This window comes from Tauraco erythrolophus, chromosome Z (genome assembly GCF_009769465.1).
Source record: "Tauraco erythrolophus isolate bTauEry1 chromosome Z, bTauEry1.pri, whole genome shotgun sequence".
In the NCBI taxonomy this organism is placed as follows: domain Eukaryota; kingdom Metazoa; phylum Chordata; class Aves; order Musophagiformes; family Musophagidae; genus Tauraco; species Tauraco erythrolophus.
Genome location: NC_141496.1, coordinates 29133748 through 29160996, shown reverse-complemented (window position 1 = coordinate 29160996; position 27249 = coordinate 29133748). Strand labels below are relative to the sequence as shown.

The window sequence follows — 27249 nt, the reverse complement described above, 5'->3', positions numbered from 1 at the left end:
CTTTGAATATTGGCCTAATTGAAAAACAACACTGAAAACTGTGGAACAATCCTGGCCTTTTATCCTAATTTGCCGTGGGTGCTGTGTGGCTCCAAACTCCTCCCTGCAGTCCCCACAAACAACTGAGCTTTGCTCACCTGTGGCTAAGAAAAGTAGATGCGTTTTGACTGTCAAAACAAGTATTTTTAACTGCTTTAAAAAATAAAAAGTATTTGGCATAATGGGGGGAGGGGGGGGGCGCGTGTCATGTTGTAAGTACGGAAGGCTTGAAGGCAGACCCTCTGCCAGGGTCGGGAGGGGGCTGCAACGCCGATGATGCTGCTGCTTCTCCTCCTCCTCCTCCTTCTTCTTCTTCCTCCCCGCGGCTGAAGGACTCGGTAGCCGCAGGCGCTTCGTAAGACGCTGCCGAGGAGGGGAAGGGGCTTAACCGGTCTGGGGTCCCTGGAGGCGGCGCGGGGAGACGGGCAGGGGTGCCGGGGAGGCGCCGCATGGGCGGGAGCGGCCGGGGCAGCGCCACCGGCGGGGGGTGGTGCCGGTGCCGGTGCCGCCGCGGGGTGCGCGGCGCAGGGGCGGCGGCCCCGCAGCCCGGGCGGGCGGCAGGTGGGAGCGGAGCGGAGCGGAGCGGGCCGGCCCGCCGGCGGTGCAGCGGGGCTGGGTGGGGAAGGGAAGGGATGGGCTGCGCCCCCAGCATCCACGTCTCGCAGAGCGGCGTGATTTACTGCCGGGACTCGGACGAGTCCAACTCCCCCCACCAGACCACCACCATCTCGCAGGGCACCGCCACCCTGCACGGCCTCTTCATCAAGACAGACGCGGCCGACTCCATCCCCTCCGTCCTCGCCTACCAGAGCCGGCAGCAGCCGCCGCTCCCCGCCGGTCCCCGGCGCAAGGAGCGCAGGGAGCCCGGCGCCTCCGCCCGGGCCAGGGCGACCCGCTGCTGCGGCATCGAGGCGGAGACCCAGACCAGCAACGCCAGCGTCAAGGTAAACCGGCGGCCGCTCCGGAGAGGGTCCCCGCTGGGGCTGGTGTGGGTCCCGCCGGCCGTGGCGGAGGGAGGACGGAGCCTGAGCGTCCCCCGCCTCCGCCGGGGAGGCAGGCGATGCTTCGGCGGGCGGGATGCAGCTGCCAGCAGCGGTTGCCCTGGCGCCCACTGACTCACCGCAGCTGCGGCGGCCGGGCCGGGCTGGCACCGCCGCGGGGGGGCTGCGCCGGGGGACGCCTCGCCTGGAGCTCCCCCCGGGGCCGAGAGCCGGCCGCCCGGCCCCTCGGGCTCCCTCCGCCCCGCGCACGCAGCCCGGGGGTGGCTCCGGCGTGCCGCCGTGCTGAGATCGCTCTTGGAGTTGCAGCCTAGGGGTGAAAGGGTTTGCGTCGAGCTTTGTGGCTGTTGGTAGGGAGTGGGCTCCTGGGAGAGGTGTTTGTATGCCGGCATAAATTCTCGACAGCAAAAAGCCCGTACTTGCTGTTGGGTTTTGTTCACCCCTTTTTCTCCCCCGCCCGCATCTGATTAAAATGAGCTGTTGCTGCTAGGGGTGGATGTTCAGCTGAGAACGGGACCACTGCGATTCGCACACACAGCCGAACACGCCTTGATGGTGTAGGGTCAGGGGGTGCTCACGGGAGGGGCGGGCGGGGGCTGTGTCTGTCGGGTCGTCTCACTCCAAGTATGGAAGGTTTGAGTCCGCCTCTCAGTGGCTAAGGCAGGCGCTGCTGCAACCTGCTTGTCAACATCTTCACTTCAGTCTAGCAGTTAAAAGAGGTGACTTTTCTGAATTTGTTTAATTAATATTTTTTGATATCAAAGTAGGTTTTTCATTATTTCCCCCGAAAGTTTTCTAATAATTAAATGTTGCTTTTTTTGCCCTATTCCAAAGCTTATTATCAAAACAAATGGTGTCATGATCCCAGCTGTACCATAGGTTACTTTTCTGTTGTACTGGTAAAGCAGGATATCATGTCAGAAAGTAGTTCCATGGGCTTAAGCAGGTCCTGGTATTTTGTTAGAATATGATTAAGAAATTGAAAGATTATATAATCTTCCATAATTTTAAAAAATCCAGAAATGCCCTCTTCTTTTCTTATGGATTGTTTATCATTTGTTATTATATCATGTGCTCTAATAAATAAATATATTTGTCAATTTTCTGGTTATTAAAAGTGAATGTATTTCAGATGGTCTAGAACTTTGTAATTGGAATTGTAATATTATTTTAGGTAGTTTCAGTTCTTTTTACAATTTTAGAGTCTCAAGCACCTAAGATAAATGGTGTGCTAATTTGTGGTGGTTTTTTATTTAAAAACTGCTTCAATGATATAATAGAAATATTTACGTTCTTACAAGAATTAAGATGTGTAAAATATTTTATATAATTTTCAAACTGAGTTAGAGCCTCTGCTTCTGCTGCTACTCTTGACACAATTTTCTATGGGTTAATATCATACTTGAGTATTTGTCTGACCAAAGTAAAGTTGGAATATTACAGAACTATCATAAAGGCAAAACAATACTTGATACCTGACAGGCTATAAGAAGTGAAAAAGTATGGAAATATGATTCTCCAATAGTGCATGCTAACAATATTTGTTTCCATAGATGTTCAAAAATGAAGAAAAGTATTAGTTGTTTTGGTACAGAAAAAGTATCTAGTAATACCATACAGTTTTAACTGCTGTAGTGCTTGGTTGCACATATTAGCAGTGTTCAAATCTCATCTAACTGTATTTAGGGCACAAAAAAAATACATAGGTCAAATGGCTGTTAGCACTACTATATGTTAATATAATATTCCAGTTGCGTAACTGTTCAACTCACTTCAACTATGCTGCTTCACAGAATCACAGAATGTTAGGGATTGGAAGGGACCTCAAAGGATCATCTAGTCCAATCCCCCTGCCAGAGCAGGACCACCTAGATCAGATCACACAAGAACGTGTCCAGGCGGGTTTTGAACATCTCCAGAGAAGAAGACTCCACAACCTCTCTGGGCAGCCTGTTCCAGTGTTCCATTACCCTTACTGGGAAGAAGTTCTTCCTCACGTTTAAGTGGAACCTCCCATGTTCCAGCTTATATCCATTTCCCCTTGTCCTATCATTGGATGCCACTGAGAAGAGCCTGGCTCCATCCTCAGTCACCCTTTACATATTTATAAACATTTATGAGGTCCCCCTCAGTCTCCTCTTCTCCAAGCTGAAGAGACACAGCACCCTCAGCCTTTCCTCATAAGGGAGATGCTCCACACCCTTAATCATCTTTGTGACCCTGCGCTGGACTCTCTCAAGCAGTTCCTTGTCCTTCTTGAACTGAGGGGCCCAGAACTGGACACAATATAATGAAGACTTAATTTGTCTTCATTTTCTGCTCTAAACTGTTCTTTAATTGTCTACGCAATCAAGTATTGCATAATTTACATTTGACCTTATCTTTATATTATGTTTTAAAACTCACCCATACCATGATATTAAACTGGTGTTAAAAGAAATCAAAGTGCAATGATTTCAACCTGATACAATTCACATAAAAAAAAAAAAAAAAACCAAAAAAAACCCAGCAAAACAAACCCAAAATGATCCCATGTTGCTTAAAATATATGGCTTACATAAACTTTACTTTTTAAGTCCATCTAACCTGTATTCATTGGGGTGAGGTCAGTGTTACAAAGTCAATTTTTTTTTTCTTTTCTCCTCCTTTCCAAAATAAAAAGTTCCAAATTGTTCAGAGCATTCAGATGTGTTGGTTGCATCCTTCTCATGCTGGTTGTGAGTAATCATTCAGCAGTTCTATGTGAGTGCATTTCTTTGTGGATCTCAAGAGCTTGGTAACAAATATCTAGAAGTTATCTGACAAAGATCTTAAGTGGATTTGTTAAGTATTATAAGATGCATCTTTGCCCTAATTCAGAATGGGACCCACAGTTTCTGATGCCCAGCCCTATGTTACGGTATTATGATTGTTTCTTCAGAAAATAATAAACCACTTGGCAAAGAGCAGCCTGGTAGCTTACACTTGCTGAGTACTGAGTCACACAACATTCTGGACTTCCAAAACCATTCTGTGTGGTAGGGGTATATATCATTACATGTAACATATGTTCTCCCCTTCCTTCCCATGGCCTTAGTTTGTGCAGGAAAAGAGAAACATTGGAAGATTGCAAGAAAACAATGAGCCTCAACCATTTCGGCATTCATAGAATCATAGAATGGTTTGGGTTGGAAGGGACCTCAAAGATCATTTAGTTCCAACCCCCCTGCCATGGACAGGGAAACTCTCCACTACATCAGATTGCTCAAAGCCTCATCCAGCCAGGCCTTGAACAATCCCAGGGATGAGGCACCTACAACTTCTCTGGGCAACCTGTTGCAGTGCTTCACCATTGCTTGGCACTGAGATTCAATGGGCATCTCAGGAACCCCTGCACCCCTCTAAGTCCTCCAGTAAAAAGTTATTTTGGAACGTTTACTTTCTGTGCCCAAAATACCAGTTTTAGGTAAACTTAACATTAATATCATCCAAGTACTTCGTACCATTTGCTACATGGAAAATGAGATTCTGAGGAGCCTGATGTGAATCTTTTGACAATTACTAATACTCCATGATCGTGCTGAATGCAGAGCAGAGGAATTTCAAGTCGAAGTGACCACATAGCTGAAAGACATAATGCAAGTTGTGCCGTATATCCCGGGAAATAGTGCATGCTCTTGGGATGCAGGAGATAGGTTTGAATTCCTGCAGCTGAGAATGCTTAATGATCACTAGGGTGTGATACAGAAAATAGGCACATAAGGTTCCCATTCCTCTCCTTCAGGTGAGAAATAATCTAGTCATCTATCGTACTTCAAGTAGTGGTCTAGACAGCAGAACAATTGAGCAGGTTTAGGTTGTGAAACCAAACATCTCACCTGCTCTGCGAGTTGTCTAAGAGAGAGACAAGGCTACCAAACATCTCTTGGAGACATTACCTTTCAGCTGGCTTGAGTGTCCCCACACCTCAGCCATCTATCACATTGAGATGATGAGCTTGCCCTATTTGCTGTAAGGAACATTCAAGCACCTGACTCACAAAAGTTTCCTGTTCCCGGTGGGCATCCTTCAACTTCTCCATGAGCATGTTATTTCAGACAGGTTACTGTACCTCTTCTGTGTCCATGGGTTCCTAGATCACATAGTTGTACAAGGCTGGATTGTACAGAGTAGACATTCTCGAAGTAAGGAGTAATGCAAAAGCATATTTTCTGTAATTTGGTAAAGTTCTGGGAAATAGTCCTGAATTTTGTGTAATGATGCCTAAAGCCTGTAGAGGTTAAAAGGAGTATTGTTTCTAGATCCTTGTGATTTCTGAAATGCGATGTGCTCATGGGTGAGCTTGTCAGATTAATGCAACCAGCCCTGGGGACATGTGTAAGCCTTAGTCTTATATACAAAAAAGAAGCAGAGTTGAGGCATTAGTTTGTTGGTTGTTTGTTTTTAATTAAAATCTTCACAGTTCAAGGTAGATATGCTATTTGCGTGAATACTGTGTTCTCATTTTGGATATTCTGTATACTCCCTTAAAAGAGTTGTTGCTTGAAAATTCAAGTCCCATTGAGTAAGAAAATGTAAATAGTGGTGTGAAGGGGAACCAGAGATGGGAAAGAAACCATGCTTTGGGTTAAATTTTCTTCTTGTTCCACCTGCACTGCTGCCAGATCTCAGGGTACTTTACTTTCCACACAGGTCGTTCTCTGCCTGTATTTTCTGTATGCCTGTTGGTCACTCCTCTAGTTTTCTTAAAAGATTCCAGTCTGTCTCAGTTACAGGGTTGTTCAGTGTAGCCCAAAGTGAAAGATGCATGGCGTATGTGAAATTTGTAGAATTATCTTTAATGTACATGCAACTTTTCTAAAATTGCCTTCAGCGAAGGTTCTATGTACCTGTGTGGTTGCTAGGAAATAGCATGTGAGGTGTTTTACGATGTAGCAGAGTTTAACTCTTTTGAGGGAGTGTTGTTATGGTAACCAAACCCAGTAATTTCTGGACTTCAAAATAAGTCAATGGTAGCAGGATTACAGCTTCAGAAAACCAACAGTCACCTTTACCAATGTAAAGATAAACATATGTTTGTGTAATGCAGCATGTGTGTTTGAAGTGCATCATTTTGTGGTCGAGGGCATGAGCTTACGGTAACGACTGCTGCCTGATGATCTCTTGTGTAGTACTGTCTCCCTCTGACCCAGTTTAGCAGGTGCATTTTCTAGCCCAGTAAGTCACTGATCTTGCAGGACAGCAACAGTTGACTGTCCCCATGCTTCTCTGAGGGCATCTGCTTTGGGGCAATTCTCATAGGCCATGAAGTACAATGAGCTCATTTTATAGGAGCTCCCAGAACACTAATGCTTTCGACTTGTGCAGCTTGAGTCACCATTTCTTTTGTGTGAAGGAGGAAGAAGTGCTGTCTGGAGAATAAGCTATCAATCCTGAGTAAGATGGCACATTGCGCAGCTTTCTGGAGGTAGTGTCTAAGTGTAGGTAACTTTCTTCACTTGAGAGGATCATTAGTCCATTTACTCATGAGCTTTATTTTTCCCTTACAAGTCAACTGTTTGTGTCAACCACTGCCCCAGCTTTCATCATCCAATTATTTATAAATGTCTTTCTCACCCATATTGTCAGTTGTAAAAGAATAAAACTTATTAGACACATTCTGTCCCTTTGGTTTATCTCTGACTCTATAAACCAAGAGTTACTCTGGAGGGTTATTTAAAAAATCCCTGTATATCTTTACCCACTAATTTGGCTGTCCAGTGCCAATATTTCGTATATTGAACATAGAAAGGATAGAGCTTAGATTTGTGTTGAGAAGCCTCTCAGCTAAATAATACTACTTTAGGACCAGTCTCAATATTAAGCTCTTAACAATGTGGGTTACTCACTTTGAAAACACAGAACTAATTTTGATGTAGATTTACGATTCATTGATCTCTTGCCCTGGATTCATACTGCATCTGAAGAGGTGGCTTTCTTTCTAAAAGGACAGAAAAACTGGACCAACATCAGTTGGTTTCATAGCGTGGAAGAGTGGAGCAGGAACTGCGAAGATCTGGGCTCCAGCACACAGAATTCACAGAGAATGCAGCCAAGTGTGGGCATGTGTATAGATATTATGAAATGATGTTTAAATAAGAAATCCAAAGAAGCAACAGTTAGCTAAGAGACTCTGCGTTAGAAGGGTCAGTAATGTCAACTGTGAGGTAAGGCAATGAGCTGAAACGGGCAGAATGGGGTTTTGAAGCAATGTAGCAATTGGAAAACAAGCTATTCAACAGCTATTTATAAGCCTAGGACAAACTGTGCTCACAGCCAGTTTGCACATAGAGCTGTAACCTGTTAGATTTAATTACAATTTATTTGTTTATATTTGGAGGGGCATGGCCTGATTTCTTTCTCATTTTATGAATATTTTAATCAAAATACTGATATATTTACCAGCAGCATACTTTCTAACACTATAAAAAAAGTCAGCTTAGTGGAGTGTGGAATTGGGCACGAGGTCTCTGAAGTTAGCTTTGGAGCTTCTTCCAGCACTCCATTTTCCCTTTGATCTTTGGTCAGCCATTTCACCACAGGGACAGCAAAAGAAGCTTTCTTGTTCCCCCATCACAAATTTGGAAGGCTATCTGAAGGCACTGTGAACTTGAATGTTGTTAATGATCATGTTTCTCCTACAGTTGTTTAATAATTGTTGTGTCAATTTTGAAATGCAGCTTATCAAGCCGTTTTGATAGCCAGAAAATGAAGAACTCCCTTTTAGAAAAGAAGAGGGAAAATGAGGCTTTAACTTTTATGTATATTCATTTCCAAAGTGAATCAAATTTATTCTGAAAGTCGAAGTCTCCAGGGTAGACAGTAACGTGGTAGCTAGGGTGTTTTCTGGAGATGAGACACCCAAGTCCGATTCTCTGTTTTGAAAGAGCCTGAAGAAGTTCTCCCACATGAGTCCCCTGCCTCTTGGACTGTTGGCTATTTTGAGCTTCTCTTCCTCTTGGCTCTGAGACGGCTTCCCTGAAATCCATCCATTCAAAAGGGTCCCCTCCGGATGAGTCTCTACTTCCTCCTGTCTCAAAGAAAGCCTAAATAGCTGTTTAATTATATTGGGAAATAACACAAGCTTCATGAAAAGGTGGCATGTTCCATTTCAGAATAAAACCATTCACATATGTTAAATGGCTAGGGCTGTGTTTACGTGCAAGGCTAGTGGAAGAGGTGAGTGACTGCAATGTTGGACACCTTGCCATGGCCCCATTTCAGGCTGCTTCCTTTTATCTCAGATTGCGAAGTGAGGGAGGCCACGATAGCAAGACATCTGGAAAGTTTTGATTTTTTGATGTTCTCATGGACATGGTGCGGTGGCCATGGATGTGGTGCAATGGGCTGCAGCTGCTGGACAGTGCTCCTGTCCCCACAGAGCTCTGGACAGTGGCCACAGTGCACTGGTGGAAACCTGGGAAATCTTTGGCTGTCTTTGTTCTGAAGGCTTTTGCAGCCATAAAAAAGGTCAACTAGAGCACTATGAGGGTGCAGTGGATGGTTACAGAAGAGACGGATGAAGTGATGATCTGAGACAGTCTAAGCAGAGAGGGACATCATTGTTCAAGTGAAAAGGAAGTAATCAATCTAGCCTAAGTTGGGGTGGTTGTGAAAGGAGCATCTGTTATGGGCAGGAGGAGGCCAGGACAGAGAATTAAGCCAAAGGGAGTGGATAGAGAGGTGGTTTGGGGGGGAGGGAGGGGGAGGCGGAAAAAGCTTTGTCTTGGTGGCACAGCATGCTGATGACACTTGGAAGCCTTGAGGAGATGTGATGTCTGAATCTACAGATTTCTGTCCAGATCTTAGAGCTACGCAACAAAAACGTAGCTTGCAACTCAGTGCTAAGATGTTTTGTGGATTGTAGCATTTGTCTTGAACATGGTATTTCTGGAGTTTATTCGTGGTCATCTTAATGAGCTTCTAAAACAATGCAATTGTACACTGGTTTCACTGCAAGAGGAAATGCATGGATGATGTTCTTTGTTACAAAGTTGTGGTAATGTATCCACTCCTGCCTAAAGTCACCTAATAGTCTGTGCTTTACTGTGGTTTTATTTCCCACCCTATCACAACAGCAGAGGACTCCTTCTGAATCTATGTAATTTAATATTTGAGAGCAAGAGAGAAGTATCTAAAATTTGTCTAGGCAAATTGAAGACTATGGACCGGTCTGTTTGCCAGTGCAAGATCTACACTCTTGAAAGCAAAAAAAATTCTTAGCTTCACATGTTTTTTAATTTGTCTGGACTACTGCTCCAGACAAATCGTGCTGGTTTGTTGTGGCATCACAGTAGTTGAGGGAAGAATGTTGGTAGCTAAATCAGTGGTTTTACTATAAGACAGGAGAGAGAGCTTACTAGGAGGGTCTTGTCCTGAAGAAAGCTTTGACAAAAGGAGGAAAAAGAAACCCCCCAAAAAAACCAAACCAACCCAAAACCAAAAAAAAACCCACCAAAACAAAACAAACAAACAAACAAAACTCCAAACAACAAACCACCAAGCAGGGTATAACGATCAAAATTGTTGTAATACAAAGGTACTTCTGGTACAACTTTGTGAAATGACAGCATGCAGTCCTATATTTCAGGCCCAAACTGGGCACTGCCAGAGAGGACTCACACAGTGTATTAACTCTGAGTCTGGTGCGTGGGAATTAATTTAATTTTAATGGTAATTTTTTCTTTCAAAAGTGACTTTGTATAAATATTGTCACTTCATTTGATGCAAGAGTTTCTTTGGTACATTCTGGAATTTTTGCTCGTTTCAGTGTGACAGAGCTACCTTTTGCTACTCTGGTCCTTCAAGTGGGCTTGGAGTGAGCAACAGATCTTGTTTGTTTTTCACACCACCGGCAGATTGAAAATCATGTGTTTGATAGATACTGCTAAAGACTCAAGCTCAGGACAAGAGTTGTGTCAGTCTTAAAAACAATATATTTAAAATTTCATCATTTTAAGTTAGATTCTATGCATTCTGGTTTTAAAGATATCAGTCATTTTTTTTTCAAGTATGAAACCAGGTGTTTAAGAAGGTGAAATGTCATAAAATTAGCAATAGTATAACAGCTAGTGGGACTGATCGGTATTACACTCAAACAGAAAGCATGAGGGTATTGTATGACCTGTAAGGTCCTGCAGTGAATTAGAGCCACATGTTGTTCTAGGGGGTTTGGGCCCTCATGAATGTGTGTAGAACAAAGTCTTACATTTCACTGTGTTCCTGGCTTTTGTCCTAATACCTACCATTTTGTCCCAACACATGCTTGTAGAGTTCAGGAAGAAAAACTAGCAGGTGATGAGAAACTCTCTTAAAAAATAGTTCAAATCAATAGTTTTAGACTTCAGGCTTACATTTGTTTGTTTCTTGCCTACCCTATCAACTCGGAAGGTTCCTTCGTTGCCTGTTTGCAGACACACATTAATTAGAACAGCCAATGCACATACAGATCTTCTTTGGCCCTCTGGTGTTTTAGTGGGTTAGGGACCATCCATACAGTTCAAAGAGTTCAGTAATGAATCATCTTCAAAGAAGGGAATAGTTTTCATGGGTTCCACCAGATTTATACAAGATACTATTTTTAGATCAAGGATTTTTTTTTCCCCTTAGAGCTATAAAACATCTGTGGCCTCGCTTTAGATTTGAAAAATCTGTAACTCCTTTAAGGCCATCCTTTCATGTTCACTTTATTGTTATTTTTCATTGGATTGCACATAGTCTGCAGACAGCTTAAAATTGAAAAGGGATCTGTTCTTCTGTAGCTCCCATGTAAATTCCTATCAGAGATAAGACATACACACTGGTTTCCTGCACGGCTAATGAGGATGGTTGCCTGTGAAAGGATGACCCTCGGTCACTGTGCTCCCACTTATTCTCTGGTATCAATGCATAATCCGGTTTACCTATCCAAGTCTGAGATACATGTGTGTTTACAACTGGTATTTTATGATACACATACAGTTTTTGGCATATAGCATGTTAAACAGCAGATGAGTAAAGACCGTCTTCAACATGCTCTTGTTTTATTCAGGAACTCATGTAGTATAGCTGCACAGGACCCATTGGAACAAAACGAAGGAAAACAGAAGCAACTTTCTTACAGTTGCAAGGTGTTTCATTTTATGTTACTGATGTTGTAAAATGGATACTGGACATATATGATCCTCTTTCAGCTGGAGAGCTACTCCTACAAGATACTGTCATCAGGCAGGTTTAGCAGTATCCAAATGGTAAAGAGCGGCAATAAACTTCTGTGCACTTCAGAAACTTTCAGGAGAGAGATCAGGTTGACTCTGACTGTGGACACATGTTTTAAGAACATTTAACAGAGCTGGTGTCCTGGTTTCAGCTGGGACAGAGTTAGCTCTTCTTTTTAGCAGCTAGAAGAGCTCCATGTTTTGGTTTTACTCAGATACTCGCTCTGAGAAGAATGTTCATAGCACACTGATGTTTGTGGTTGGAAGTGAGTGTCCACCACGACAGCTGACTTTTAACTGAATACCAGAACATGAAGAAGATACATGTGATTTTTTTTTTTGAGGTGTTTATCAAGAAGTACTCTGAATTTTTTGTGTATCATTTCTTATCATTGAAGGAGGAACAGTATTTTATTTCAAAACCTAATGCAAGAGCTTAAAATACAAAACAGTATTCAATGACACAACTGTAAAAACTTTGTACCTTTTCACACTTCCAGTCCTACTGCAGAAATGTGCAATTCATACATGTAGTTTGGTAAAAATGACCAAATTCAGAAGTCACCGCTTCATATGTTAGGATGCAAATCTTGCTCCTGGACATCAGTGAGATGAAGATTTGACCTTTTTCAGATATGAAGCTATCGATGGGCAAAAGACTATTCAAATTTTCTGAAAATTTCACCACATCTTATTTTTAATTCCATAGAAATAAATGATTAGGCCCTGATATCTCCTCTTCTGGTTAATGGGCTATCAGAGACCAAAACAGCTGACAGTGTATCTCCCACACAGCCCTTAGCTATTTTAGCTGCAGCTAGTAGTTGGGCTAGACAGTGCTGCTTCTCCAAATGCCTTGTTCCTAACTCTCCATGATAAGTGTTCAACATTTCTTGATGAGTGAAGGACGTAGTGGCATAACATAGGTGCAACATACCAGATTTACATCACTTGGAGATGTCAGCAGTGCTTCATGACACCACTCCCTTTTGTTGATGTCTCTCTTACAGAATTTTTATTTTCCACTCATTCTTTCACCATAGGATCACTGAAGAGGACAGTCTGCCTTCTGCAGGTGATGGGTGATCCTTTTGTCTATTTGTGTGCATACTTGGTGTGTGCATACTTGTTGTATGCATACTTGGTGTATGCTTGCCTGCAAGTTGAGTGAGCCATTTTCTGGTATCTCCCCTCTAGTTTTGGTTGTTTGGGTTTTTCCCCACTCCATTTGGCCAGTTGCAGAGCTGTTGCCATTGCAGAAAATGATATCAAAGCAGGATACATTTAAATGTGTGGACTTCTTGGTTCTTTTTCATCACAGTTCACATTCTGTGTCTACCAGCTGCCCAAGTCTCTTAATTCATTCTTTGATGACCAGTTGTGCTCTTTCTCACTCTGGAGGAGAGCAGTTTTATCCATTTGTTCCAAGTTTTATCAAAATTGATGAGTATCTGACAACAGTAGGCATATCTTCTTTTCTGCTACCAGCGTGTATGCCATGGACAGGAAGAAATCATGGCATAGGTGTGTGACTTAAAACAGTACTTTCATTGCTGTCTATCACAGGATTAAGTGCAGAACAGGAAAGATAGTCTTCTGTGCATCTTCTCTAAATCCCTTCCAAACTTTTACTGCTTGTCTTCTTAGAAATTTGCTAGGCAACTGACTTGTATGCTGTTGGGAAGTTAGTGGGAATTGGATTTCCTGCTTATTTGGAAATGTCACTTCAACAGAAATGTTTCAAAGATAAAATTCTGGGAAAATATTTCAAGTTAATCAGAACTTACTATAGTCAATCTGAGATTCTGTTTATATTTTGATAAAAATGTCCACCTGAATCACTGCTTCTTCAAATAAGTTTATTTCTAATAAACAAGAATTTTCTGGTGGCTGGGAAGATCTATTGTAAAGGACAAGTATGTGGCCTTGGACAACTGGATCAGATCTACAAAGACCCAGTGTCTCCACAAATGGGATTGCAGTGCTTGCTGCTGCTCTTTCTCCTCATTTGGTAACTGACTTGACGTTTTTACTTTCTGCAATGATGTATTTTGCACCTTTGGTAGGGTTTGTACCGTTAGATCAAAACTCAAGGTGAAAAATAAAACGAGTTGTTATTTACTTTTCTTAACATCAGCCATAACATCATTTGTGTTGTTACAGATTTGGCTTCAGTGTCTATGTTTAATGCTTGCAGATGAGTTCAGTGAGCACATATGGAAATGGAAAATCGCTCCCTTTGAAGGAAAAGATGAAGTGGAGCGCTAAGGTGAAGAATTCAGCAAGTTATCTTTAAATAAATATGGTTTCTGACTTAGTTCGCATCTGAATGCAAACCAGTCAAAAGAAGCCAAGCAAGGTTTTAAATTGTACTAGTAGGCTGCTACTCAATCTGCTGTCGTTATGTTTCTTTTCATGGAGAACCTAGTCATATGAGGAAGCATACGAACGAAATGCTTACCTGATATTGCTGTCAGCAGCAGAAAGGTAAAGTGAACAACAGCCAACTGTGTGTGTTCTGCTGTATGTAAAAATTCATGGAGACTTCTGTAATACTTCATGCTGTACACATTTTAATGATAGGTAATAATTTCAGACAGAAACATCTGCAGTCTACCTTTCAACAGCAGCATAGACAATCGTTAAACCAAGCCATATTAAATAAGATAGATGCTCCTGTGACTGTTTCATTTTCTCAGAATTAGTCTTTTCACTGGAGCTCACTTATAATTCCTTGCCAAGTACAGTGTATTTATTCTATTTCCGTACACATTAGCACCAGATTCCCTAGTCTTCCAAGGATAATAAAATAATTTGTGATGGATACCAACAAAATTACTGTGTTTGTAGTATAATCTAGTTATTTGAACCTGTGTAAAATTTCATTGCAATTTATAGCAAGTGTCTTATGCTTCAAAGAAAAACTCAATCAAAGTAACTGGCATGCATGAGAAATAGCAGAATAGTTCTTATTTGCTGTGAACATAGGTAAGATTTCTATTCTAACATATTCTCACTTTCTTTATCTGATAACACAACCCATAACTACAAAATCTTAAGGTTTTTTTACATGTAGAAATAGGGTAAACTGTTTTCTGAGCTGATACAGGCAAAGTCCATTTGAGACTTATGTGTCCCAAGTCCTGAGACAGTCTGATGCCTTTAATGCTGCAGCTTTTGCCTCCCCCAAGATGAGTGACTGCAGAGAGAGTTCCTGCTTTGCCATGAGGATTCCTGCACCACCACAGAGATTGTCTCAGTGTTGCCAGTAAGCTCCCAGCTGACTCCTCCTTGGCTGGAAGGATAGTTCCCAATCCAGAGATGAAGTGCCCACCCTGGAGAAAAATAGAAGCTATGTGTAGAGTTGCTTTTAGTTATCCTCTGAAAAATTCCAAATGTATATGCCTTAGATGGCTCATGGTAAGCGTTTTGAGGCAATCATATTTTAAGTATGGTAAGAGTGACTGTATCATTTAAAAATATTTCTGCATACATCATGATTGAAATTAAAATACCAGATCAGGGAATGACTGTTTTATTTCTAATGGGAAATAATATTTGTTTGGCCTGTTTTCATAAAGTGAAATATAAAAATATCAGTTAATGAAAACGTGTTTCCTTAGAACTGTTACAGGAAAAACTCTACCTGCAAATATCTGTACTTCTCTACTGGAAGCTGCAAGAGAAATTAAAACACAAGAAACTGTTAATCTATGAAATATTAAGCATAACCCAGCACTCAGACTTTCGTGGGGGAATAGCACTTTTTCAGTGTTTTATATATATTCATTGCACAGTTTTTTTAAAAATTGATGCTGAAATGGGTCAACAATGCGCGTTTCTATAAACTCCCTGCAGTTGTTGTCGCTAGCAAAATGACTTCTTGCCTTCTTTCTCATCTTACTGCCAACTTTTGGAGGGGGTCCTTTCCTAAAGTCTCCCTAAAATCAAATTATCCTGGTTTGGGTCTGAGAAGCAGCATTCTCAGTTTCCGTGGGGGGAAAAAAAGTAAATCACCAGACAAGATGCACATAAGTGATGTATCAAGACCACTTTTCTTTTAGAATACACAAGGCAAACTCCCATCTCAGAACAGATCTCTCTGCAAGGTGAGTTCACCATGCTGACTGTTAAAATTGCCTTAAAGGCTATCAGAGCTGTTGTCTCAGACCTGCTATAGATTCAGGGATATGTTGATTCACATTAACTTTGAAAATAAGATTTTATCTACCTTGAGGACTTAAAAATGACTTGACTTTATTTGTAATGAAAGTTTTCTGAGTAATCTGTACCTGCTATAAGGCAGTTTCTGTGAAAAACCTAATGACTGCAAATTACAGAACGTGTCAGGCTGTGCCTTGCGTTGCAACTATGTATACAAAAAGGAGGCAGTGTTCCATGAAGCACGTATCATGAGTTCACCGGAACACTGGAAAAATAAGCCAGAGAGAGATTTTTTGAGAATTAATAAGTCAAAAATTACTTTTGTGTATTTCAGAAATCTCTGAGGCCTGTGGTGGGGAATGGATTCAGGAGATGTTTTAAGTGCTTGCCTTGGTCTTGTACATATTACCCAGTGTTGACCATTCCCAGAGACATGATGTTAGTTTGGTGGCTTGATCTGTCCCAGTGCACCTGTTGGTATGTGTTTGCGATCCTGGCCTCCATTGAAGCCTGACTTAGCGAAATACTTAAGCGCACAAGTAGAACCATCCAGCTTGACTGGAAAAACCAGAGCATCAGTTTGACTTTACATTTCTGCAGGGTCATTGCACTCAGAAGAAGTCTACAACAGCCTTGGAGGGGTTTTAACACGTGTCTGGCCGCTAAATATAGAACAGTTGGCTAGCTCTGTGTCCCTACAAAGGTCTAAAAGGAAAAGTGGATTTCCCAAAGAAGAGCTGCATATGTGAAAATTTCTTGTTCCGAAGGTGTTAACGTGGATCTGAAAACTTGGGGTTTAAATTCTGTAAGGAGACCTACTAACATATTTGCAGTGCCATAACTGAAATAGTCAGTGATGCTCTTGTGTTACCCAGTGTGGAGGATCAGGCTATTGTACCGCATCATCACTTCATTACAAGGTTTCTGCAGATGGAATCAGTGAGCTAATCAGACTGTTTTATTTGTGCCCAGAAATGGGCTTTTGATGTTCAGCAGCCATAACAATTACAGACCTTTCATTACAGATGTATTTTGTTGGGAGGCCCCCCCAGTCCAACGTCTCTCATTGACTTTGGGGGAAGCATTTAAACTTTAATGGTAACTTGCTATGTGAAGTAAAATTTAATTTCTGGAAAGGACTTTTGGATCAGAGAGCTGGCCACTGCAATTGTAGGAAGCCACATTTTATAAACCCTTTAATTTCATCGAAGTCTTGAAAAAGTTTACTTCTGGTCCTCTCTGACTTTACTGACTGGAGTCCTAAGCTGTCATATACACTTTTTCTGTTGTATTCAGCTAAGAAGCTTCTAACATACAGCAACACACATAAGTACGCAGTGTGGCACTTCATACTGTTTGAATTTCAGCCCATTTATATGACTCCTGCCCTCAAGATTCTCTGCTGCCCTGCCTACCTTGCAGTTCTTTTATTCATCCCATTTTCTGTAGCTTTTTTAATAGCTTTGCCTGAGGCATCCCAATAAGTGCTTTTCAGCAGTCTTGAACGGGACAGGTTTATTAAGTTTCCTTTCTCTAGAAAATCACTTATTTTATACATTTTTATCAGCACTCACATTACGGTGACCCAGTAAATTTTGTAAAATTATATTGAATTGCATCTTCTGTTCAATATATCTCAATGTCTCTATTCTTCCATACAACTCTGGCACAGATTTTTAGCATGAGTGCCAATATATTATGGGCCTATGAATGCCCAGATCACTTTCCCTGCTCTCTTGGCAGCCCGTTTCCCTAGTTTATGTCAATCAAATATTTCTCAACTTCTTTGAAAACTGAATGTGACTCAGCAAGACATTTACAGAAGTTACTATTTTCCGTATTGTGATATACACTTGTGAATAAGTACAATATTAAGAGGAAATACAAGACATTTCTCTACAGAGCACATCCAAAGACAGTTGTAAAATAGAGATATGGAAGAGAGAGATATATAACAGAACTCCAGCAATATATTTTATCTGTTGTGATCCAATGGACTGTAATGCTGGATTGTGAATAATTTATACATAAGTAGTTTATCAATGGAGCTGTGTGTGATACTGAGTCTAAGTAGCTAAAATGAAGAGATGATGCCTTATAAAAGCTTTGCTGGTGAAAATTTTGTCAGTGAATTGGAACTAAAATCTTCTATGACTTTCAGAGACAGGATTTCTAGATGAAGGTGGTTGGAAGTTGTCAGGCTTTGAACTATCCATGTGTTCTCTTGAAAAGGAGATTAATATTGTCCTACAATTCATGATAAGTATATAGTTCCTGCTGCTTAATTTTGCTTAATTCTGCAAAATGCTGAGCATTTGGGTCATGCTACTTTTTACTGTACACAAGCCCTTTTTGCCTCCAGTGATATTTCTCATAAAATAAAATTAAACAGATTGACGAACTGAGGCTGTGATGCACAGAATTTAGCTTCTGCAATATAAGGTGCATTGAAAATAGGTAGCTGTAACTATTCTTTGGGGAGAGAAAGGTGGCAGTTAACACTGCATTCGTTGGACAGAACTTCTGCTTTTAATTCTTGAGAGTGGAAGTTTATCCTGTGCACGTGCAGAAGCCATGGGAGAAGATCAGGTCCTGAGACATTTGCAAGAGACTTGTGTTTCATTATCTGTGGAGAACATAATTGTGCAGGTTTTTTTTATCCTCTCAATATTGTGTTGGTAGTGAGTTGCATAATACATCCTAATGATGGATGATTCTAATGGTGCACTAAAATGACTATATTCTGTTCAAATAGATGTCAGTACATAAAAATTGGAGTAGCAGTAAGAGCACTCTGTAGAACATCGGCATGAATCTTGTAATGCTGAGTCTGGAAAGTGGCACTTAAATTTGATGGTGCTTCTCCTTGTCAAGACTGGAATAAAATATCCAAAAAAAGAGTCATCTTCCAGAAAGCTTTTAATGATTTCCCCCCACATTTTGGAAACAGTGGTGAAAAATATCAAAATGATTATTGCTTATTGCAAAAGTAATAATTTGTTCTGGTATAGCAGGCCAGCTGGAGGACTATGCGACGCCTTCTTTTCATACTTTTGCAGAGCTTATTTGGATTGTAGCTGCATACAAAAGTTAAATCCTAACATAAGATGCTGATCCTACCTAGAGTAAAGGCAATGAAATTAACATGACTGCATTTAAGTTTGCAAGACCCAGTAATTAAGCTTCCAGGTTTATCAGGCTAATTCTTACTTTTGCAAGGTATGAATACTTCAGGTGCACCACACACCCACTACTCTGTTCCTCTGGGTCAGAGCTTCCTCTCCCTCTGACCACTTCATGTGTGCTGCTATACCCACCTTATATTAATACCACTTCTACTCTTCCTCGCTCTTCTTCTGTGTTTGGGTAGGGCTTATGGGATCAGTCAGCCCATGTGCTCTATTTTACAAGGTGTTATAGAAGCGAGAGGTGATCTTTGCCTCTGAGATTTATAACCTAAATAGATGAAACAAGATTCATTAACGCTTTAGTCTTGAATGACAAAATACAGAGGGTGAAAATTTTGGTTTTGGGTAATATCCATGTGGCTCAGTTAGATGACTCACCAGTGGGCAAGACACTCTGCATGTCCCAGAGGGTGATATCCAAATGTCAGTATTGGAGTCTTAGATTCACATGCTACTGCTGCTGCCTGGATTATCTGCAGTGGCTTTGTCAAAATTAAAGTAGAAACTTAAATTTTATTGAATATGATCATGAATTATTCAGTCAGCGTAAGAGCCTCAGAGTTGTTTATTTTGATGAGAATTTGGGTTTGATTTTTGTTGTCTGCACAATTTTTAGTGTGAGACATGGCACAGACTTTCACGTTGGTAATTTGTAGCTGCGCAGTAGCAGGTAGTGTTGAGCTGGAGACTTTGTTACTGGAGACAGCATCACTCTTCATACTTGAGGTGGTAGGGTCTGCTCTGGGAATAGTTCAGTCTGTGGGTTTCTGATACAAGGATCAATGGCAAAATAGTTAATTTTGACATATATTTAAATGCTAATTTTGGATTTTAGAGTCAATGTTAGGTTGTAATGAAAAAAGTGCACATATGTATCTGTTATCCTAAAAGCTTTGGAAGATTTAATTTTTCTTTTACTGATAGTTGTACTGTGTATTTTCAGTTTGGAGTTGTTGGGTTTTGTTTATTATTTTTTTCAAAAGAGTTTCTAGATACAATTCTAAGACAAGTCTTGTGGATGTTAAAATTTTAATTAGAAGGCCAAATTAGTTGGCTTCAGCTGCCTGTCTCCAGACTAAAATGATTCAGACAGAAGAACTGCAAAGCAAATGCTATCTGGCCATGTGAAGGAGTGAGAGAGAGAGAACATTGTGTCTATGAAGAAAGCGAGGAATACCCTATTCTTTACCAGAGCTTATTTTGATATTTTTGTAAGATGTAGAAAACTTCAATAAGATGACTAGCGCTCATCAGAATATCTTTCTGGGTTTTCTGGTTTTGTTTTCTCTGTTCCAACAAGAAGAATATAGTGTTGGTTCTAGGCTAAGATAACATATAGATGCCTTATAGAAGCTGGAAAAGGAAGGTATATATAAACCTTGTTGAACCGGGAAGAAATTTTTTCCAGCTATTCCCACCTGGGATAAGAAATAAGAGAAAGTGATACTAAGCCCAAGTTCTGGTAGTGACATCCGTTGTGCACCTCTGAAGAAGCAGCCTGCTAACCACTCTAGCTTCAGATTGATACTGGTAGCTAATAGTATGTGCATTGAATAGTGTTGGAGAAATGGTAGACTAAAAACATAGTGCATACCTTGGGTCAAAATGTTGTTAAATGTTAAAAATGTTAAACTCCTTTTAACCCTTGGAGTAGAGTCCGTAATACCTGTGTATTAACTGGTAGTTGAGGTGCTGCTTCCGACCGCTCTCAGACTATTGAGCGGCATGATCTTAGGGATTTTGAAGGCAAGAGAGAACCTGTGAATTCGGCTCAATCTTAATCTGTTCACTTTCAGTAAAATGCTGAATAGTTTATGTTAGATAAACAGTAGAAGCCAAGACAACTAAAATTTTCGCCTTCAGTAAGAAATGAGGTAGGTTATCTACTACTTTAACAGCAGTGTTAAATTATTTGAGAACACACCGTTTCTTGTCAAAAATCTTCCTGAACTGAAACAGTCCTCCAACAAGCAGCAACCAAAGCCAGAAATACACTGAATGAAGAAAAAGGAGACAGATTGCCCTTTTCTAGTAGAAATAGACTTGTGGAAAATTCCTGAATATTCACATATTAAAACATTTAACTTGTTCCTTTGCTAATTTCCAGAAGGAATTCCAAATAAGATAACTTTTCCAGTAACTTCTTACTGACATCACAGGACCCTGGAAGTATCCCCCCCACAACCCTGCACAGAAGTGGGACTTGAAATTTGTTTTGACAACACCTTCCATGTGAGGTGGAGGGTACTGAACAGTTTCTAGAGTAAATGCTGAGCTGGCAGCCCCTCAGGTCTACGCAGACAACTTCCAGATGCTTTTTCTTAGTCAGCCTTTAGAAGACAAAGTTAACTTTACATTTTAAAATGATTGTTTGATCACAGACTAACAGTATGCTTTGTAAGTTATGAGTATTTACCTAGACCAAGAGCTGATAGATCAGGATTATTTATCTAGCAGTTTGCTGCAAAATAATGTTCTAGCTGTTTCCATTCATACTTACATGATCATATTACCTGAATCTTTCAGTATTGAAACTCACTTCATATCTTTTGTATCAATTTTAATATCTATGCCCAAGAATTGTTCTACTGTATTGAACCATAGGTCTGCCACCCCACTGTCTTGTCTCGGGCAGAAGCAGAGCCTTACGCAACAGGCAGAAAAGAGGGAAGATGGAGACGAATCTTGCCCTGGGCCTCTCAACGTGTGTCTGAGGGTCTTCTCAGTTGAGGTTACGTGCCTACTGATGTGTTTCGCAGCAAAACAGGGGCCTATCTTTGTCAAATTTTGTTCAACTGCTTTTTGAACAACACCCCCTTCAGTGGCCTGGTAATTCAAACGAAAGCATCATATTTCTTGTATTGTGAAGATTTTGATGAGTTTTTCTTCATTCAGCTCTACACCATTCATGATTTCGTAGATGCCTATTCTGTTCCTTAGTTATCCCTCTTCCTGGCAGAAGCAGCCTAGTTCTAAATTCTCCAAAGACATCTTGGAATATCTTTGATTATTCTTGTTGCTTTCTCTTTTGTTTTTCTAGTTTTAACTTATCTCAAGGAAAACAAAGTATGATGTGGGCTTATCATAAATTTACATGGCAGCATAAAGTCGTTTTGTTTGGCTCTTTGTTCCTACCTTCACACTGGTTGCTTTTTTGACTATCTGAACATACAAAGATGAAAATAAGATTAATTTTAAAATCTTTTTTGTAGTTTGGGATTTTACTGCCTAAATGAACACTAGTGAGTGTATTTCTAAACAAGTTCAGATTTAGTTGCTGGTTTTTCCTAAAGTTGATGTAAGGAGATTTGATCGGCTTCTGCAGTTGTCTGTGACTCTTGCTCTTACAAAGTTGAGAACGGACCGTAATGACAAACGGATTTACAGAAAGAGGTCTCACCATGCTGAGATCCACAAGTCTTGGTCAGATTCTGCTTACTTTGACAGATGTTTGGAAAAGTTTGTTTTCCCTATGCCTCTTCACACTTCAAGGACATTAACAAAACTTACCTGCCATGCTTATTTAGTGAAGTAAAAAGTGTGTGCTAACAAAATAAACATACATTCAGAGAAACTTCTGTTGATGAACATGGAAACAAGGAACATGGAAAACAAGGGAGTGATTGGTGACAGCCAACATGACTTCACAAGGGGCAAATCGTGTCTGACAAATTTGATGGCCTTCTATGATGGACTTACAGCTTTGGTGGATAAGAGAAGAGTAAATGACATCATCTATCTGGACTTGTCCAAAGCATTTGACACTGTCCTGCACAACATTCTTGTCTTTAAATTGGAAAGACATGGATTTGATGGATGGGCCACTTGGTGGATAAGGAATTGGCTGGATGGTCGCACTCAGAGAGTTGTGGTCAAGGTCTCGATGTCCAAGTGGAGGCCAGTGACGAGTGGTGTTCCTCAGGGGTCAGTACTGGGACCAGTGCTATTTAACATCTTTGTCGGCAACATGGACAGAGGGATCAAGTGCACTCTCAGCAAGTTTGCAGATGACACCAAGTTGTGTGGTGTTGTGGACACGCTGGAGGGGAAGGGGTGTCATACAGAGGGACTTTGACAGGCTGGAGAGATGGGCCTGTGAGAACCTCATGAAGTTCAACAAGACCAAGTGCAAGGTCCTGCACATGGGTCAGGGCAATCCCAAGCAGAAGTACAGGCTGGGCGGAGGATGGATTGAGAGCAGCCCTGAGGAAAAGGACTTGGGAGTGCTGGTGGATGAGAAGCTCAACATGAGCCAGCAATGTGCACTGGCAGCCCAGAAAGCCACCTGTATCCTGGGCTGCATCAAAGAAGTGTGGCCAGCAGGTCAAAGGAGGTGATTCTGCCCCTCTACTCTGCTCACATGAGACCTCACCTGGAATACCGCGCTCTGCTCTGGAGTCCCCAACACAAGAAGGACATGGAGCTGTGGAGCAAGTCCAGAGGAGGGCCACAAAAACCAGCCAAGGGCTGGAACACCTCTCCTATGAAGACAGGCTGAGAGAGTTGGGGCTGTTCAGCCTGGAGAAGAGAAGGCTCCGGGATGATCTTATAGCAGCCTTCCAGTACCTGAATGGGGCCTACAGGAAAGCTGGAGAAGGGCTTTTTCCAAGGGCATGTAGTGATAAGACAAGGAGCAATGGATTTAAACTGAAAAAGGGTAGATTGATATTAGATATAAGGAAGAAATTTTTCATTCTGGGAGTGGTGAGGCATTGGAACAGGTTGGCCAGAGGAGTTGTGGATGCCCCATCCCTGGAAGTGTTCAAGGCCAGGTTGGATGAGGTTTTGAGCAAAGTGATCTAGTGGAAGGTGTCCCTGCCCATGGCAGCGGGGTTGGAACAAGATGGTCTTTAAGGTCTCTTCCAACCCGAACCATTCTATGATTCTATGATTCTGTGAAGTCAATATTCAAAATAAAGCCAATGTCATATGGGACTGCATTCTATAACTGGTTTTCCATAACTGGTTTCTGTCTACGAGTGTAAAAATGTTGCTGTTTGTGACATGAGTCTGTCTCTTTATCATCTGTGTGCTGCTGGATTGAAACATGAAAGTGTATTTTTCATAAAGAAGCCATCATTTTTGGACTTCCCACAATAGTTATACTAAAAGTTACTACAGTTTCATATCTCTGAAGGAGTCCATAAGGCCTGTTCAATGTTCACTCTTTAAAGTATTTCAAAGTGCAACTTGGTTACATTGTTTTTTTAAAAAAAAGAAATGACAACTTGTTCTGAATTTACTTAATATTACAGGTAGGGGAAAGGAGTGAAATAAAACAGGGCTACATTATGATAGCAGATATTTCTCTTATACAGTAGTTCAGATGTTAAAGCACTTGGCCAGTCTACAGATTTTAATTCCTTTCTTGTCAATACAGGCTGGGAGGTGACTGCCTGAGCAGCAGCCATGCTGAAAAGGGATAGGCAAAGGCATGGTTGACCTGATCTAGAATAGCAATACCACCACTTGAAGGGGCTGGATGATCTTCAGAAGTTTCTTCAAGCCCACAGTTTTGTGATTCTTTACTCATTGGTGTTTCACTGAGCATCTCAGGACATTAGTCAGGCCCTTCTTCCTATTCAGGTTCTGAGTACCTGGGGAAAAAGGAGAAAGATTCCTACTACTTTAGACTTTGAGGCACTGTAGATAGTGGATAAAAGTATGCTCTTAATTTGTGTGTCTTGCTGCTTTGTGAGCAAGAATACCTAGTCAAAATACTACTGTAAAGAGATGCGCTAGATTTTTGCTATGACTTAACCCCCTAATTTTTTGCTTTTTGGATGTTTGGTGGTAGTTCTTTTTTTCCTTTTCAAACAAATTAACAGCATCTCTGGATACGAAGCTGTTATCTTGAAAAGGTTTCTTATCACAGACAATTTGGTTTTTCAAAGTTTATATTCCTATGGTATAGAAATCCAGCCAATTCTAAACAAATGTACCTCTAAACTTCTACATAAACACAAGAATAAGGAACCTGCAATACCTAAGAGTAATTTAATGTAAAGAGGAATAAATACTTAACTTTCTGATCAAAAGGTAGGAAATAAGCCAACTACGCTGTATTTTTGTTGTTTCTGTAGACTTGCATGTAAAACATTAATCAGAAAACTCATTAAGGAACATGATTTTTTTTCCTTAAAATCAATATTGAAATTAGCATGAGAAAGACAGGATGCATCGAAGATGGAATTTCTTGAAAGAAAAGTGCTTGGTATCAAACTGTGATGCAACATTTTGTAATTTGATGCCTTCCTGCTGTATATTTTACCTATTAAAATTAATGTATAACATTTTTTTATACTTCATTCTTTCATGTCGTTGTCACAAAAACTTCCTTGACAGTGAGTACACTGATAATGATAACTACTTCTTTTGAGACTGTGCCCTTCTCAAGCAATGTGAACAGTTGACAAGTCATCTAATCCACCTGTCTAGGCACTCTACTCTTGACAAAGAGACATGTGGGTGGTAGATCTGGGGATGTGGGCCTTTTATTGCTCTGCTGTAAGGAGGAGGTGAAGGAGAAGGAAAGATGACCAGGACCCAGTTGGTATACTGACCCAGGAGTTCACAAGGAAATCTGAAACTGCTGAACTACTAACTAAGGTGTGTCACCTATTCTTTAAACTGATCTCAGTGCCAAAGGAGTGAAAGTGCCAGAGGAGTGAAAGTTGGATAATGACGCGTCAGTCTTCCTTAGAGTGTACCCAACATCATCTAGGAACTACATGCTGTTTCCATAGACGCAGTAGGTAATTTGATAACATGATGTGCTGGAGAAGGGTTAGCGTGACTTTTTCTGTAAGGAAGCATAAGCTGAGATGAGCTATCAGCATCAAACTTAGGTGGTATAACGGGCAGTGTCACTCTGTGTTTGCCCTGTTTTCGCATTTTTCAGTTTGTCATCTGCTTTTGGCCGCTTTTGGAGACGGCATGTTGTGCCAAGGTTGGTTGATCTGACTGAGTTTTGGTTATTCCTCATAAGGCTTCTAAAAAGGATGTGGGAATGTGTTTACAAATCTCCCCAGAGATTAGCAGTTTTTTATTAAGGGATGTCCTAATGAACTGTGTTCAACCAACTGTAACTTTGACACCAAACCTATTTTGTGCTAACATCAAGAATCAGAATCGTAGTACTGGTCTTAGTAGGACCAATGCGCAGATCACGAGCCTTGAATTGATGGGGGGGGGGGGGAGCGGGGAGCGGGGAGAAATTGTAAGTACAAACCTGCGATTGCTTCCAGATTCAGTTGGAAGCCTTAATCTGTGAATTATAGAGATAAACAGGATGTGGGCTTCTCCTTATGGATTATGGGGGTTTTGCAGCCTTGACAGGTCTCGGAGCAGCTGCTGCTGTGAGCAGAATTGAGGACTGACTGACAATGGTAGTTTGTATGCAAAATTTAACAAAATAATGGCCAAACTAGTGTCTTTTCTGCTTGGTTGTACTACTTCCTACTATATTGTTTTCACAAGGAAACTGCTACCAAAATGTGAATGAAATGCAAAAACTCCTAATATAATATTCTTGCTTCAGTTATAATTTTATATCAGACACACATTTGTTATATTAGAGCTCACAGAATTATTTTACAAGTGTCAGCTTGCTTTTTCAAGAGGTAGCCTAAAATTGCTAGCAACTTGACACTGGTACATTTTGTCTTTCTCAATTCTTTTTCTCTTAAGGCTGTTACAATGCTTGTGACCTGCTTGTTCTAGCTGCCCCTTGTTCCCCTCCCTGTTCTCCATGACTTTCACAGGTTTACCTGCATCCCATTGATTTGCTTTTCTTCCTTTACCACTGATTTTCAATTGAAACAGCAAGATTATACTACCACTACCATCTGTAATTGCTTAAAAATGGATGAATTAATTCTGTAGCAGAGGGGAAAAGGAATGTGAAATAGAGAAGAAACAAATCAGTATTTTTGAATACTTACTTTCCTAATTTCTTCTTTGAAACACAAGCCAGGAAACCATGTAGAGTGGAATGAGGATGAAGGAAGAAAGATAAAAATCTTAACATCTGTTCCTGAAGCTGACTCTGATCAGACAGATCTTTGCAGCTTTGCATATAAGCAGTTGTAACAGCAGACTCTGTGAAGCAAACTCAAAAAACAAGCGTCCAGTATGTTACTGTGTAATTCACAGAAATCCAACTTTAGCCATTTGATCCTTGGACTTTGAAGTTTTTCTGAGGACTTCTGCTTATCTCCAGAACTGCTGCCAATCTTAGCTCTACTAAGGTATGCAGTCTTGGCACATACCTCACGCTGAAGAATATGTGGAATTCACAGCCAGAGACATTTCTATGGCAGGTCCCCTGAAGGACTCAGTCAGGCTGGTATTCTCAGAGCACATTGGAAATGCAGGGACAACGGTGGGCTGGTGCATCTGGTACATGATAACCTGTACCCAGCCAAGCTTGGTTTCAAATGCTTCTCTCCCAGGCGAGTGCTCCCGCACCAGGTGAAGGCAAGGTTGGTGGGGAAGAGGGAGATGGGAAAGAAAGTTAGACAGTGCTTAAGGCTCCTTTTCAGGCTCAGGTCACTGCAGAAAAGGAGTGCAAGGGCTATGGGAAAAGGAGAGAGTACGCAACAGGAGCCTGACTTCATCGCCCAGATGTGAGGACAGTAGTCATGG

The 27249-nt window shown here is 41.2% G+C and overlaps 1 protein-coding gene across 3 annotated transcripts in view; it reads left to right on the top strand.

Moving 5' to 3' along the window:
- The first annotated feature begins 671 nt into the window (after window positions 1–671).
- PDE8B (phosphodiesterase 8B) overlaps window positions 672–27249 on the top strand; it is a 79958-nt gene continuing 53380 nt past the window's right edge. For all 3 annotated transcript variants that reach the window (XM_086630085.1, XM_086630084.1, XM_086630082.1), the window contains exon 1: window positions 672–983. In XM_086630085.1, the coding sequence (XP_086486211.1) occupies window positions 672–983 (312 nt within the window). The remainder of the gene's footprint in view (window positions 984–27249) is intronic.